The 16136-nt window shown below is 41.7% G+C and overlaps 1 protein-coding gene across 9 annotated transcripts in view; it reads right to left on the minus strand.

Moving 5' to 3' along the window:
- GBE1 (1,4-alpha-glucan branching enzyme 1) overlaps positions 1 to 16136 on the minus strand; it is a 301814-nt gene that overhangs the window by 85675 nt on the left and 200003 nt on the right. For all 9 annotated transcript variants that reach the window (XM_030580312.1, XM_030580342.1, XM_030580369.1 and 6 more), the window contains 4 exons: positions 13091 to 13206; positions 12698 to 12825; positions 4498 to 4596; positions 2077 to 2187 (listed from right to left, as the gene is read on the minus strand). In XM_030580312.1, coding sequence (XP_030436172.1) covers positions 2077 to 2187; positions 4498 to 4596; positions 12698 to 12825; positions 13091 to 13206 — 454 coding nt within the window. The remainder of the gene's footprint in view (positions 1 to 2076; positions 2188 to 4497; positions 4597 to 12697; positions 12826 to 13090; positions 13207 to 16136) is intronic.

The following is a 16136-nucleotide window of genomic DNA, read 5'->3' on the forward strand; positions in this document are numbered from 1 at the left end:
CTAAAGTCTAACATAGGTGTATAGGATATTAAAAACTCAAAGAAAAAACCCACAAAAAGAAAACCACCCACAAAAAACGGTACTGGGTTTCAGTTTACCAGGGAAAGAGAGTCTGTCACAGCAAACTGCTTACTTCCTTTGCATCACTGTCCATAGTTAACTAGAAAACATACTGTAGAAGACAGGACTTTGCAGAAGAATAAAAGCTATGGTTTTCTCAGTCCAAATTGTGTACTATTAACTATGATGTTCAAAACAAAATACTTTGTTATATGAGAAAATAAAAACAACAGACAAGATCCAGTCCAAAATATTAAAATTAAAAAAAGAGACTATTGATATTTTTGTGACCTAGGTTAAACAGCCATTTTTCCACATGAAAAATCTGGATGGGGATCCAACTTCCAAGGGAATGAATAAACCACAAAATATGCCTTTTGCAGTAGAATCCACAGTCCCAGTCAAGATCAGGACCCCAATGTTCAAAGCACAGTGAGAAGCCCTGTGTAAAGAGCATCAGCTGGATTTAGAGAGGGGAAAAACAAGCAAGCCTATAAGGTGGGGACTTCTGGGTGCAAAAGGATATAATGAAACTAGAGAAGGTTACAAAAGAGAAACAAAGAAAATCAAGAGTATGAAACAGTTTCCATAAGAGGAGAGACTAAAAAGATCAGGGATGCTTAATCTACAAAAGAGACGTTTAAAGAGGGATATTATAGAGGACTATAAAAATCACAAAAGATGTGGAGAAAGTAAATAGGGCAATGTTATTTACCCTTTTCCACAACACAAAAACCCAGAGTCAACTGATGAAATTAACAGATGGCAAGTTTATAGCAAACAAGAGGAAGTACTTTTGCACACACCTCACAATTAACATGTGGAACTTGTTGCTATGGGATGTTGTGAAAGCCAAAAGCATAACTGGGTTCAAACAAGAACGAGACAAGTTAATCAAGGATAGATCCATCAGTGGACATTAGACAAGATGGTCATGGATGTAACCCCATGCTCAGAGTGTCCCTAAATGTATGGAGCCAGAAGGAGAAGACAGGGTTGAATCAGTCCAACAATCCCCATCAACTCTGATACTGGCTACTGTCGGAGACACGATTCTGAGCTAGATAGAATATTGGTGTGACCTCGTATGACAATTCTTATGTTTTTCAACTGAGGAAACTAACCAGATACTTAAAGAAGGCTTTCAAATTATGTATAGCCTAGATAAAGCCTCTTTCGAAGTCTAAGAATTTGTTTCCATTAACAAAACAATTTTAAGAGATATGTTTGATGGATGAAAGACTCCAACGTGTCCTACAAACAGATGAAGCTTCATTTACGGTGGCTGTAGAAGGTATCAATATGGCTGGCCATTTTGGTATGTTCTCACTGGATACAAATAAAAATAAAACATTTGCTATACTCTGGGCCATGCAGTCTAGAGTGACCCAATCACATTTAAACAGACTTAACTGGATTTGATCATGTGAATATCAGCCAAAAGGCTGAAGACTTATCGAAAACTTAAATACACACAAAATCAGAAAATACAAAAATGACTCTCAAAGCAATCTTATCTTAACTTACATTGTATTCAGCATACATAAAGCATAAATAACATACATAACATATATGCAATTAAGCTGATGTACACTTGCTGTGGGACTTCTGTTTACAGGACTTTGGTGCTTTGAAGTTTCCAGCCTTAATGTTGCCCCTTCCTCTTTCACTCCCCAACTCCAGTCCCAATTAAATTGCTAAAGAATGATTAACTAGAAATTAAATTAGCACCTGGTCCTGCAGCTCTTATGCTGGTGATTCTTCCCCTTGAAGACAATGTGATACTCACATGAGCACTGTTTTTGTGAATTAGGCGATTTGCCTTAACAAGGCCAGGATTTTCAGATTGCACTGACCATTCACCCTCTGAAAGTCACACCCCCTTTATAAAACTGTCCCAAAGGGCACTGGCACAGAAAAAACAATCTTGACTATGGTATTCAGTTTTTGCACTTACTTATGTAAAGCATAGTAATTTGCTCCATCATACAGTTATTATCAAAATATTTATAGTACCTGATCATGGCTCTCTGCATATGCAATATATTTCTCTTCATACCGTCTGTTTGTCAGCGTATGCACTATATTGCCCATATTCCAGTCTTCATCTTTCAACTCTTTAATTATCTGTTAAAGGTAATTCCAGCATTACTTTTGTTTCAGCTACACTGCATTCTATATTTTTTCCATGGCATTTGAAGTTTTCCTTAAATAGTAAAATGGTGGTATTATTCTTAGTCATTCCTAATATTTAAAAAAAAAAAAAAACTTGCAGTGATGCACTTCCCCTATTTGACCTCCCAAATGGGATTCCTTTCTGAACTCACTTTAATATTCTTTAGAATGTCTAAACCCATGTTTAGAGATAGCTCAGTGGTTTGAGTATTGACCTACTAAACCCAGGGTTGTGAGTTCAATCCTTGAGGGGACCACTTAGGGATCTGGTGCAAAAATCAGTACTTAGTCCTGCTAGTGCAGGCAAGGGGCTGGACTCGATGACCTTGCAAGGTCCCTTCCAGCTCTAGGAGATATATCTATCTCCAATTATTATTATTAAATTTATTTATTAATTAATTAAATGTTTCATGTTTTCTGCCATATCAACTGCCAACTTTTAAAAATGTTGACATGCTATGGTTATTAATCAAACTAATCTCTTTTCTGCTTTATAAAACATTAAGAGATACTTGGCACCATTTTAATGGCCAACTACACAGAGTAATTTCTCTCTTCTTTGCTATAGAATACTTCATAAGCCTCCTTGACTTAAAATCATTTCTGAAGAATATCAATCAAAATGGTATATTAAAAAGTTTCAGTAATATATCCAGGGAGTTTAACATTACACTATATCGTTAAAAATCATTGCAGCAGCCACCTGGCATGCAGTCAAGGAAGTGCAAATTAACAGATATGTAAACAGACTAACCTGCTGTTCCACGCTAAATACTTTGATCACACAACAATGAGAAGGTAGATACCATTATTCCAAAGTCACTAATTACAAGAAAATTCTCCAACTGGGTTTGGCTTAATAGAAGCATACATAACACATATCTTATTAGACTATTTTTTGGGATGAGTATTTCTGATTTATGAGAAAACACATGTTGTTGACCCTCCAGTGGAGTTAGGAATGGAAACAAGCAGTAATCTGAAAAAAATGCATCATTTGTTCAATTGTCAGCAGAACTTGTTCAATTCATATATCAATGTTCTCATACATGATATAAAGGCAACTGCTTCCTTGTCTCCAAGAGGTTGGTTTGCTTCTTACTGCTCTAGAGACCATCCATCACTTCCTACCCAAAACCGGCTCAAGAAAGCTGATGGAAAGAAAGCTCTAACCAGCCCTCATTAGCACTGGCTGTTACTTGCTAGTCCAAGGATATACTTACAGAACTTCATGATTATCAGCTGGGACTTGTTGGTGACATGACTTTCAATTGAGAAAAAAATTCCACACACCTAATGGGGTTTACAACTGTGAGTTTCAGGACACCATCCCGTCCCTGTCACACACTTCTGCGAGTAAAGATACTAAGGACAATGAAAATCACATTTTATTTTTCTTTAAGTTACTCACTGCTCTTATTGAGGTCATTAATGCTCATGTGAAATATTTATTGCTTTAAGATGATCATGGTATCATTACAGATTTGCTTCTAATCTTACGTCTAATTGAAAGACCAATTTTCTGAAGGGCCAGCCAGCCTTTTGAGATCGTTTATTGTTTTATTCCCTTTTTTTGGTGATTCCTTGTATTAAGGAGAAGATGATTTAAATCCCTTTCTTATATGAGCTATTGCAGTTTGTTAAATGCATCATTGCTCTTTAAGCACATTTACAGTTTTTTATTCTTTTTATAAACATTGTAGTGGTTGTTGTGTGGCACAGCATGTTCTTGTGTATGTATAGGGTTTTTGTTATTTACTTTTTAAGTTATGTGTTAGATAAAAGTTGCTACATTCAATTTACAGAGGGCTCATTTCATTATCATATCTTGTACATAAATATAGGATTATTATATACACGTTTATTTCAATTTTCAGAGATAAAAAGAGCCATTACAAGAGATAGGCTTTTGGGATAGAACTTAAATCCAACAAAGCTGTCTATGCTCACCAGTACAAAGAAAAATAAAATCAACCAGAACACAAAGACCACTCCATCAACCTCACACCAAAAGTCCCAGGTCATCAAAAAGAAGGGCCTGAGCCATAATGGTGGCATGACTCCTAATCCAACCTCTGGAGTCCTGGCTAGAGACTATGAAGATTTTAGAAAGTGTGCGTGTGGGGAGGGATTGCGCAGAGGGAACCACTAAAACTGCAAACTAATGTATTCAACAGAACAAAGTTACCTGTAATATTTAGATTTATTTATATAAACACACCTCAATAGCGGAAAATACACAAGTGAATCTTGTTTTCTCACCTGTATCCATTTATCTGGAATTGCCATGGCGAGCCGATAATCAAATCCACCTCCTCCCTGGGCAATAGGGCAACAAAGAGCTGGCATTCCAGAAACATCCTTGAATAAAGAATACATTGCAACATTATTTTGCTAGAACTTCAAGCAGTTCTTTACATTTTCCACCCTAAGAAAGCTCCCTACTAAAAAAAGGCATCAGATATCAAGTTCCAAACATTACTGCTTTACAAAGTCTACAGGTGCAGAGCATACAATTACACTTTAAACTAATGCTGGTAGTTTCTGAGCTGAGAGTGAGACTCCCAGCTTAAGGAGACATACCCCATACTAATTCTGAATGAGCTAGTATGTTAAAAAGAGAGTGTAGCCATGGGAACACCGGGGCTAGTCAATCCAAGTATGAGCTCATCAGAGATCACAGGAATTTATGCAGGGCAGCTAGCCCTTCCCACAACTTGCACTGTCATAGCTACACTATTTTTAGTGTGATGAGAGCTAGCACTGGATTTATATATTTATTTATTTAAAGACTACTTGGATGTATGTAAACTAAATAATCCAGTCAACTAGCTCTAACAATTAGGATATGCTCATAAAATTCAATCCCAGATTCCTTACTTTGAATCCAGTGAGATAATTTCCTCTAACACTTCAATGGAAGTGCCCAAGATATTTAGAATTTCAATCCATGTTTATTTGATCAGCTTTGTTCTCTCCCTTAAAATGTAATTGAAGCTTGTAAATGTATCATTTGTTGAATATACCATATGACTGGTCACTTTCATCACATAGTATTGTTTCTGAATGGATGGCCCTCACTTTATAAACACAGAAGAAATTTCCAACCCTTCAGTTACGGCATCTCTCTAAATATTTGTGATTTTTTTGTACACTATTGTGTGAATAAAAGATTTTCAAACAAGCTGTAAGAGTATTTCCAGCACAACTTTTGCAGTGTCAGCACACATTTTGCCACATTCAAAAAAGTAACCAAAAGAAGCCACATTTCATTTGCAAAAAAAAAAAGAAAAGAAAAAAAAAGCCTCTTTGCTACATTTGATTTACTGTAGGAGAAAGCTGCCCCAATTCGGAAGATCTAGGTGCATGGTATAGGGTTAAATGGGATAAAGTGATCGAGGACCTTGCATGGGGATTTTTCACTTTGTTTTTAAACACACTCATGTGTCTTCTATTTGGTATAATGTTTTCTGTAGCAGACTTAAGAGAAAGTCTATGGGTATGTCTTCACTACCCACCAGATCGGCGGGCAGCGATGGATCCAGCGGGGATTTATCGTGTCTAGACTAGACGTGAGAAATCTCCAAGCCTTCTCCTATCAACTCCTGTACTTTACCGCTATGAGAGGCACAGGCAGAGTCGATGGGAGAGCAGCAGCAATTGACTCACCGTGGTGAAGACACCATGGTAAGTCGATCTAATTACGTCGACTTCAGCTACGTTATTCCCCCAGGGTAAACCAGGGCTAAGTGTGGATATTTTTATTTAAACACAAATGCAAGGAACCCTGAAAGTGTTAAAATTGGTTGACAAAAGAGTTTCTACACTAGTCACAAGATTTTCTACATGTCTGGGCTCTTCACACGTGGATACCTTCTATAAAGTGAACAGAACCAACGAGGTCCATGGAAGTAGTTCTCCCTTCCCAAGCAATTAAGGCAGTGTGGAGGAGGGGAGTCTAACAGCTCTCCTAAGTTGGTCAGGGACATGGCATTCATGGCTGCTCACCTGCTGAAACATGCAGGGCAGTCTCTGGTAAGCAGGGCCAGCTTTTTTGCCACCCCAAATGGCAAAATAAATAAATAAAATAAAAACAAAGTAAAATAAAATAAAATAAAATAAAATAAAATAAAGCCGCGATTGGCGGCAGCTCTACCGCGCTGCTTCATTCTTCAGCGGCAATTTGGCAGCTGGTCCTTCCTGGTACCTGGAGTCGGCCCTGCTGGTAAGTTCCTGACAGCATGATGTTCTAAAGTCTATGAAGCTTTGAGCTTTGCCAACCAAGTAACTACTGTTCTCTCTCAAGCTAATGTCTACAGTTTTAAGTGTCAGAATTTTTAAACCTAAAAACTTGACATAACATATTTGTCTACAGCAGTGGCATAAATAGAAACATTAGAGATGAATGCTAACTTTGTTCACATTTTTAAACTAACAGCTTACGCATACCACTGTGTTTAGATTTCCAGGCAACTCAAGTTTGAGGTGTAAAAACTCATTTGTTAGTTGGAGTGGAGCAATACATTAGATATAGGCCTAAAATTTCACAGAGAAGTCTGATACTTTCCGATACCTGAAACTACTAATGGATTTATTTGTAGCCTTCCAAAAAATCAATGTTTTGCATGAAGCGTCTGATGTAATTTTGGTTAACATTTGTTTTCATTACCACCAAAATCATTTAATTCTCACTTTAAATAAAAGGCTGAAGGAAACCTTAATCAGCCAACGTACTACCTACTTCTACACTGTACTCCTGTCTGGCAGCAGTGTGTGTGTCATCCTGCATGGTGTGAAACAAAGAACAGAGGACACTAGTAGCCTAACAGGCTTGTTCCAGTAGCACTATCTGGACTATAACAACTTCTATTAGAACCAAAAGAAACAGAGATGGGTAACTAGCCATCCAGATGTAAGGCATCTTTATAGGTACAACTTTATTTTTTGTCGGTGGGCGTTGAAGGATTCGGTCAAAAAAAGAATCTTAGGACTCTGAAAGTTACCTTGAGCATAGAAATTATTAAGGCAAACCTAGATGGGGAATACACAGAAAATTACAAAATTCTTTACTTAAAGTGATCAGACAACTCTTCAAGGAGCATACGACAATTTGTCATACTCTAGACAAAACCTCTCTTTTCTCACGAGGAACTTATTCAACTGTCATTACATGCAAGCACAAATTCATGATAACCATTTTAATTTAAAATCATATCAATAGTTCCTCCACCCCAATCTCTTTCTATCATTAGCATGTGGTTCAATTCCACATTTTGTATATAGACTCTCCCTAGACCGAAAAAATATGTATTGAATTGAGGTACCGTAGTTTTCAATTTAAAGAGAATAAATTGAAGATCAATCTTGTTTAAAAAGAATCTTAAACCAGATAATACAAACAGGCTGAATTCAAAGTGTCATCGGTAGGAATGTTGATAATCTGACTATCATCCCCTAGATGATGAACCAATTTTACTTGAAGTGAACTGAAAGATCAATATAGCCACCTTAAGTTTTATGCATCAAATAATTCCTTCTTTTCATAAGTTGCTATTTTTGATTCCTGATGTCATTAAGCTCTTAATAGCACTTTGGTATACAGCGGTCAGTTATATATTAGGATGCCACATAGAAAACAAAATAAGGCTAATTTCAGTTGTGAAGGCTGAAATTGGAATTCTTAATAAAATAGTGTGGATTAAAAAATAGGCCTTCACATTCCTCATGACATATCAGATGCGTCCTGCATCTTACATGTGTCTTTTCTAGGTGGCTGGAATGAGAAACAAACAAACAACAAACCCAGATGCATTACACAATACTATTATACTAACCAAGAAATTCTTAAGAGTTTAGATTTTTTTTTCTTAACATAAAAACATGTCAATGAAAAACACCCAACAGTCAATTAACAGAAATTTACTGCTTTGGCATTTGATATTACTATTAGCGATTCTGCATGCCAACAATCTTTTGAAACCAAAAACAGATCACTGACAAGGCTAACAAGGTCTTGGCAGCAGGGGCAACTGAACTGTTTCCATGTAGACTGCAGCATATGCATGCCCAGAGAGAGAAGGGTGGCCCGATTGATATAAGAGTGCATGGGTTAAAGAACAGTCTGTTCCAAAAAAAGACCATTCCCATCGAATGGGAGATCCTGGATAAAGGTCTGCATCTCTTCGGATAGGCAGGTGGTTTGAAGTCAGGAGCTACACCTCATAACCACCACCAACATGACCACCCTACCTGCCGAGTCCGCCGCATCTATAAAGAGTGGCCGTGGTGCCCTTCTCCACCACAGTACCAAATTCCCAGGCCAGACTCTGAGGGAGGGACTCCTTGAATTTACAGAGGGAGTCTCATAACTTAAAATTGTACCTGCCCAAGAGGGCCTGATGGTTCACCACCTGGAATTGCAGGCTGGTTGTTGAATAATTTTTTCTCCCAAAAGGGTCCAGTCTTTTGGCTTCTTTACTTTTTGGAGTTGAACTAGTGTGCCCCTGCTTGTCCTTTTCATTGGCCACAGAGACAACCAGTGAGTCCGGAGTTGGGTGGATATAAAGTTATTTGAACCCTTTGGCTGGGACAAAGTACTTCTTTTCAACCCTTTTGGAGGTAGGATGGATGGATTACAGGGTTTGCCAGAGGACCTTGGTAATTTTCAGGATCCCATCATACACTGGTAGTGCTACACATGCCAGGATAGGGCTGACAGGGCATTGAACAAGGTGCCCCGCATGCTTGGCTATCTCGTCCATCTGTAGGCCCAAGTTCTCAGCCACCTGTCGAAGCAGGGCCTGGTGTTCTTTAAAACCCTTGAGGGTCCCACGACTGCCTCATCCAGGGACGAAGATGATGACTGTACTGCAAGGGGAGGCTCTGGGACATCTCCCAAGGGAGATGGAAGTTTTGGGGTGGGCACTGTCTCCTCTACCCCAACTTCCAAGTAGGTCTCATGCACTGAGACTGCTGTTGCTGGTGATGCCAGTGTTGCTCTGAGGCAGTGGCAGATGAGCAGTGCAAAGGGAGTATCATCACAACTGGCATGCTCCACGCACTCCAATAAGGCCAACGGCCATGTTGCCAAGGTAGAGCCATAGACATCAATGAGGCCTCGGGTGCCCATTTGTGCCGGTGTTGTCTTAGCGAGGGGCTGAACTGCCCTTTCGTGCCAGAGGAATCCCCTTCCAGTGACCACAGAGGGGCTGTTGACACCTGTGTCTGCCTGGCGACTGTCGCTGCTGGAGACTGGTATTTGGAATGAGAGGATCGGTGCCAATATCAAGGGGACCAGGGCCAGGGGGACTGGAATCATGACAAGGCGAACTCCCACAGGGCAGACAACCAAGATCTGCGCTTAGAGGACAACTGGAGGGAGGGAAAATGGTGCCAGTGGAACAGAGACCGGCGCCTCCCCCAAGGTGATCCATGTAGAGATGGCAGGGATCATGATCGCAGTGCCGGTGACCGAGGGTGAGCCACAGACAATCAGGGCTGCGACGCTAGAGATGTGCAGTGCACTGATGGGGAGTGCTGCCTGTCTTGGGGGATTGGTGGTGTTCTGCCACCTCTGGAGGGGTCTTAGTGGCTGGCTTGCCCTAGTAGGGAGTCTGTGCCAGCAGCCTGGGCAGAGGCCTATGCTCACTCAGTGCCCGGGGAGTTTGGGTCCCCTACCCAGGAGTCGGTGGTGGATCCTTTAAGGGACTAAGGGCCCTGGCCAGGAAGGCACATCCAATGTGGCTCTGGAGTGGCTGGAGGCCCAAACAGGGTCCTTTGCCTGATGCCCCATGGCCTTTCTTGCGCGGTGCAGGGGAGTCATGCTTCTTCATTTTCTTTCTGGACACTGGCAATAGGGAGCAGTGCTGGGTGGAGCCAGGTGCTGGGGGTGTGGTGCACACTGAGGTTGAGGTAGTAGGTGAATCTTGGAGAGATGGTTCAGAAGCTGGACAAAAGGGCAGCCTCTATGAGGAAAGCCTGGAACTGAATATCCCACTCCGAGTCCTGGGTCGAAAATTTTTACAATGACACTTCTCCTTCGCATAGGATTCCCCCAAGCGCTTCAGACAGCACTTGGGGGTCACTTACAGGTAGAGGCCAGTTACAGTCCATGCAGGGCTTAAACCAGGGGTCTATTTCCTGCGGCCCGCCAAGCGGCCTGCGCCCGCTCCCCCCCCCCCGGCCTACCGCCAGACCAGGGGTGGGCAAACTACAGCCTCAGGATTGCCCCCCTAGAGCCCTGCGCCACTCCCTGAAGTGGCTGGAATCACGTCTCTGCAGCTGAGGAGGTGGGGGGAGAGGAAAGCAGAAGGCTCCATTCTTGTGTTGCCCTGGCTTCCAGGCACCCCCCCCCCCTTCCCACAGCTCCCATTGGCCAGGAACGGGGAACTGCAGCCAATGGGAGCTTCGGGGGAGATACCTGGAGATGTGGCAAGCAGCATGCGTCCCCCCTCCCCAGGGGCCGCAGGGACATGGTTCCAGCTACTTCAGGAAAGGGGTTGGAATGGGGGCAGGGAAGGGGTGGGAAGAGGCAGGGCCTCATGGAAGGCATGGACTGGGGGCACGGCCGGGGACAGCAAGGGAGAGTGTGTCAGTGATGGGGCCCTTGTGCCAATGAACTAGCCCTCATGGGGCCTTCCTGGTCATTTGAGTTTGAGACCCCTGGCTTAAACCTTGGAGAAAGGGGCATGGAGCAAAGTCTCCGCTGTGACTCTAATGTCTAACTTCTAACTACACTTAAGAACTACTTAACACTAACTGCTATAAACAACTATTTACAAATCCCTAAGGCTCAAAGTCAGAAGAGACAAAACTGCTAGCCTTTGCTAGGGGTATGGTTACACTTACAGCTGTACAGCGCTGGGAGTTACAGCTGTCTTCATACAGCTGTGTAGGGAAAGCGCTGCAGTGTGGCCACATCTGCAGTATTTGCAGCGCTGTTGGGAGTGGTGCATTGTGGGCAGCTATCTCAGCGTTCACGTGGCTGCAACGTGCTTTTCAAAAGAGGGGGTGGGGTGGAGTGTGACAGGGAGTATGGAGGAGACAGAGCGAGTGGATTTTTGGAGCTGACACTGTTGTCAGCTCCCTGCCTTGCAAGTTCTAAGGACTGGAAGATACACAGCACCTACCTTTAATCATTTTAAAAGTTTCGACCACTTCCCTCACCCCTCTCTTATTCACTAAAGGCAAATTATGCACTCCTAAATAGTCTTCAGACCACATAAGCAGCTGCTCAACACGGACTCCCCCCACCCCCTCCGCCGTGTGGCTTCTCTCCTCAAGCAAACAGCTGTGAACATTCCAAAGCAATTCCCCTGCCTGCCTCTGCTTGCTCGAGCAAACAGGAGCTGAGTCTATTTTTTAGATAAGCAGCTCCGGGTGCCCGGAGTTCAGCCACTCTTCCGGTTTTTGTGAACAGGCATTCTAGGATACCTCCTAATACCCTGGAGGCCAATTACAGCGCTTTTGGTGGTCACACTTGACGAGCAGCGCTGCATCACCAGCGCTGCAATTGTTAAACCCCAAGCAGACCAGGTGTACAGCCAGCGCTGCAGCCAGGGAGTTGCAGCACTGGATGTGCCTTGCAGGTGTGGACAGTTACTAAGTTGCAGCACTGTAAACTCACCACCAGAACTGCAACTCTCCAGTGTAGCCATGGCCTAGGAAAGGAAAGGTACTTCAACTAACTACCACAGGCAGTAAAAAGGAACTGAGAGGGTTTAGGGCCAGTGGCGCCTGATATACTGACACATGAGCATGGCACTAAAAGGGGGCACCACAGCTGGCCCTGTGGATACAACTAAGGCAAAACCTTCCAACAACTGGGCACGTAGGTGCGCACACACCTAGAATGGAATCAACATGAGCAAGAATCCTACTTAAAGAAGAATCCTACTTACTCTGAAACCTAGACAATTTTAATGTTAAATCTAAAATTAGCATAAACGTTTAAGAAACTTCAAAATTTATCATATTTATCACAAAGGGGAATTATCAGTTATGCATATATCGAATTATGTCAGCACAGTCTTTGGGACTGTTAATTGTGAACATTTGGTACCATGAATAATTAGTCAACATTTGGCAATCACAGAGCAATAAGCAAGCAAGCAAAGCAATGATATCTAAACTAAGAACCTTCATCAAGCTAACCCATAGCATCCATAATATCCCACCAATGGAAAGAAAATTATCATTAATACTTAATTCTCCCTCCCCCCAAACACATAGAAGATTGTATTAAGTATTTATCTGCTGATATTTTTTTTTAGAAACACTGTCACTAATAACTAGCAGGTAATGTTCACTACAATGGAAACTGATTCATGTTAAATGATGTAAAATATCTGAATAACCCTAAAGAAGTTGTAATAAAGACCGAATGACATTTCAAAAGTATACCTATTTACTGATACTAGAAACCTTTACTCGGATATAAAGAAATGGATAAACTTAATATTACCTCAGCTACTGTTATAGATTCTGGATGCAATAAATGAATTATGTGGTTGGCCATTATTAGATAAACGAGGGCATCTTCATCCACATGTAGACCAAAATATTCATGGTAATCTCCACTGAAGCCAGTACCTAGTGACCAAAAAAGATCAAGGCCCCAAATATGAGTCAGATTTACAAATATCTAGCTTTAAAAAAAACAAAACACACAAAAAAAACTTGAAATAATGCATTTAATCGCAGCACAGCAAAATATTAACAAACTTGCTATTTTAAAATAGCTTAAATGTAGATCTACCCAGTGCATCTTTTTGTTATTACCATTTCCTGAAAAGTGCGGCAGTAAGACCAAGAGACAGGGTATTCTTTAATTAAAAACTAGGATTAATCTACTTACCAATTCCATGATTGTGATATAGCATAGATGTAATACCATCAAACCGGAAGCCATCAAAGCCATATTCTTCTATCCACCATCTCAAATTAGAGAGAAGGAATCTCAGAACTTCCCAACTAGAATATTAATAGGAACAATTTCTAAAGTTTAAGACATAAAAGTTTCCTAACACAATGTATTCTCTACTTAATACTTGTACCAGCCATATTCTACTGGATGTTGTTCCATCATAATGAACATGCCAAACAACGTTCTTTATTGTTTTTCCATACAACATTTCATTTTACCAAAACAATTTTCATTTTAACAGAATGCAATTTTAAGATGGAGGCAGTTATGCTGAATTTGTTTTAGAAATGACTAATCCATATAATATCCATGTTACTTTTAATCTAGATATTCCTTACTACTACTTTTCTTTGTTTCTCAAAATGTGGTTAAATCCAGTGAAATATGGTTTATGCTGTATTTGAAAAATCAGAACCACAATTTCATACTAGCCAAGGCTTAGCTCCAAAGTAAATTATACATTTCTGTGATTTGCAGATCAAAAGAAAGCAAACATCTTACATTAAAATAATTTTTAAAAAATCATTTTTGGCATTTGCAAGAAGTAAGCTACCAATAACTATACTGCCTGTAGCCAGTTTAAAATTGTGACTAAATTATCAAAATTCAGGAAATTGGAAAATTAAAGGTTTCAATAGCAATGCTAGCTCAATTACATGGCACAATCTATATAGTTTATGCTACATATTATACAATAATAACAATTACAATATGAATGAATATGTTAAATGACACATTTACACCTCAATCCTGCAATGCACTCTGTCTTTGCAGAGCCCTACTGAAGTCAATTGGGTTATATTGGGCCTGCTTGCCCGTATACAGAGAATTCCAGAAGCACGCTCTTACACACAAACCACAAATAAATAAATACTACTATATATACACTTACTGGTGCATTAACCTTTTCTTTGATTATAAAGTCCATTTATTTTAATTGCACATCCTTTGAGCTATCATCTTTTTTTGGCCATAAGATTTTATTTATTTTAGCAGAAAGAAAAACTTTAAGGCTGTCTATGCATTGAAGCTGCCTGAGATGCTTAAAATGTTTGAAAACAACTTTTAAAACCTTTTTTTAAAAAATATCTACAGCAGCATAAGCTGCTAAAACACACTGACAAGCATACTTTTATTAAAAATAAGCTGTTTACAGTCTTCAAAGTTTCCCAACATGCACTTCTTGAGTACAAAAAATGAGAGAGAGATGCACAGAGTATCTGTGAGGCTACATCTACACTACAGCATAAAATCGAAATTACTAAAACCGGTTTTATAAAACCGATATTATAAAATTGATTTTATGCGTCCACACTATATTAATTCGATGGTGTGCGTCCATGGTCCTAGGGTACCATCGATTTCCGGAGTGTTGCACTGTGGGTACCTATCCCATAGTTCCCGCAGTCTTCCCTGACCCTTGGAATTATGGGTTACTACCCCAGTGCCTGATGGGGCAAAAATCACTGTCGTGGATGGTTCTGGGTACAGCCTCACCCCTCCCTTCCTGAAAGCAGCAGACAGCCATTTCGCGCCTTTTTTACTGGGTGAACTGAGCAAACGCCATAGCACAGCAAGCATGGACCCTGCTCAGCTCGGTAGCGCGATCGTGGATGTTGTAAACAGCTCACACATTCTCGTGCTGTCTATGGGGAACCATGAACTGGAAACGCAGGAGAGGAGGAGGCAGCTACGGCAGCACGGCGACGAGAGTGATGAGGACCTGGATACTGATTTCTCCCTAACCACGGGCCCCCATGCTTTGGAGCTCCTGATGTAATGGGGGAGGTTCTACCCATTGATCACCGATTTTGGGCCTGGGAAACAAGCACAGACTGGTGGGACTGCATAGTTTTGCGGATGTGGGACGATTCGCAGTGGCTGCGGAACTTTTGCATGCATAAGAGCACTTTCTTTGAACTTTGTGACTTGCTTTCCCCTGCCCTGAAATGCCATAATACCAGGATGAGAGCAGCCCTCACAGTGGAGAAGCGAGTGGCAATAGCCCTCTGGAAGCTTGCAACGCCAGACAGCTACCGGTCAGTTGGGAATCAATTTGGAGTGGGAAAATCTACTGTGGGAGCTGCTGTGTTGCAAGTAGCCAAAGCAATCACTAAGCTGCTGCTACAAAAGGTTGTGACTCTGAGAAACATGCAGGTCATAGTGGATGGCTTTGCTGCAATGGGATTCCCTAACTGTGGGGGGGCCATAGATGGAACGTATAGCTCTATCTTGGCACCGGAGCACCAGGGCACCCAGTACATAAACCGCAAGGGGTACTTTTCAATGGTGCTGCAAGCACTGGTGGATCACAAGGGACGTTTCACCAACATCCACGTGGGATGGCCAGGAAGGGTTCATGACTCTCGCGTCTTCAGAAGCACTGCTCTGTTTAAACGGGTGCAGCAAGGGACTTACTTCCCAGACCAGAAAATAACAATTGGGGATGTTGAAATGCCTGTCGTTATCCTGGGGGACCCAGCCTACTCCTTGATGCCATGGCTCATGAAGCCATACACAGGCAGCCTGGACAGTGGTCAGGAGCTGTTCAACTACAGGCTGAGCAAGTGCAGAATGGTGGTAGAATGTGCATTTGGCCGTTTAAAAGGCCGCTGGAGAACTTTACTTACTCGCTCAGCCAAACCAATGTCCCCTTTGTTATTGCTGCTTGCTGTGCGCTCCACAATCTCTGTGAAAGTAAGGGGGAGACCTTTCTGGCAGGGTGGGAGACTGAGGCAAATCACCTGGCCGCTGATTACGCGCAGCCAGACACCAGGGTGATTAGAAGAGCACACCAGGAAGCGGTGCGCATCAGAGAAGCCTTGAAAACGAGTTTCATCATGGGCCAGGGTACGGTGTGACTGCTGTGTTTGTTTCCCCTTCATGAACCTCCCCCCTTTATTGACTCCTCCTGCAAGCAACCTACCCCCCCCTTCCATTACAGCTTGCTTATGAAAATAAAGTTACTATCATTTAA

The sequence above is a fragment of the Gopherus evgoodei genome, chromosome 1 (assembly GCF_007399415.2).
Source record: "Gopherus evgoodei ecotype Sinaloan lineage chromosome 1, rGopEvg1_v1.p, whole genome shotgun sequence".
Lineage (NCBI taxonomy): Eukaryota > Metazoa > Chordata > Testudines > Testudinidae > Gopherus > Gopherus evgoodei.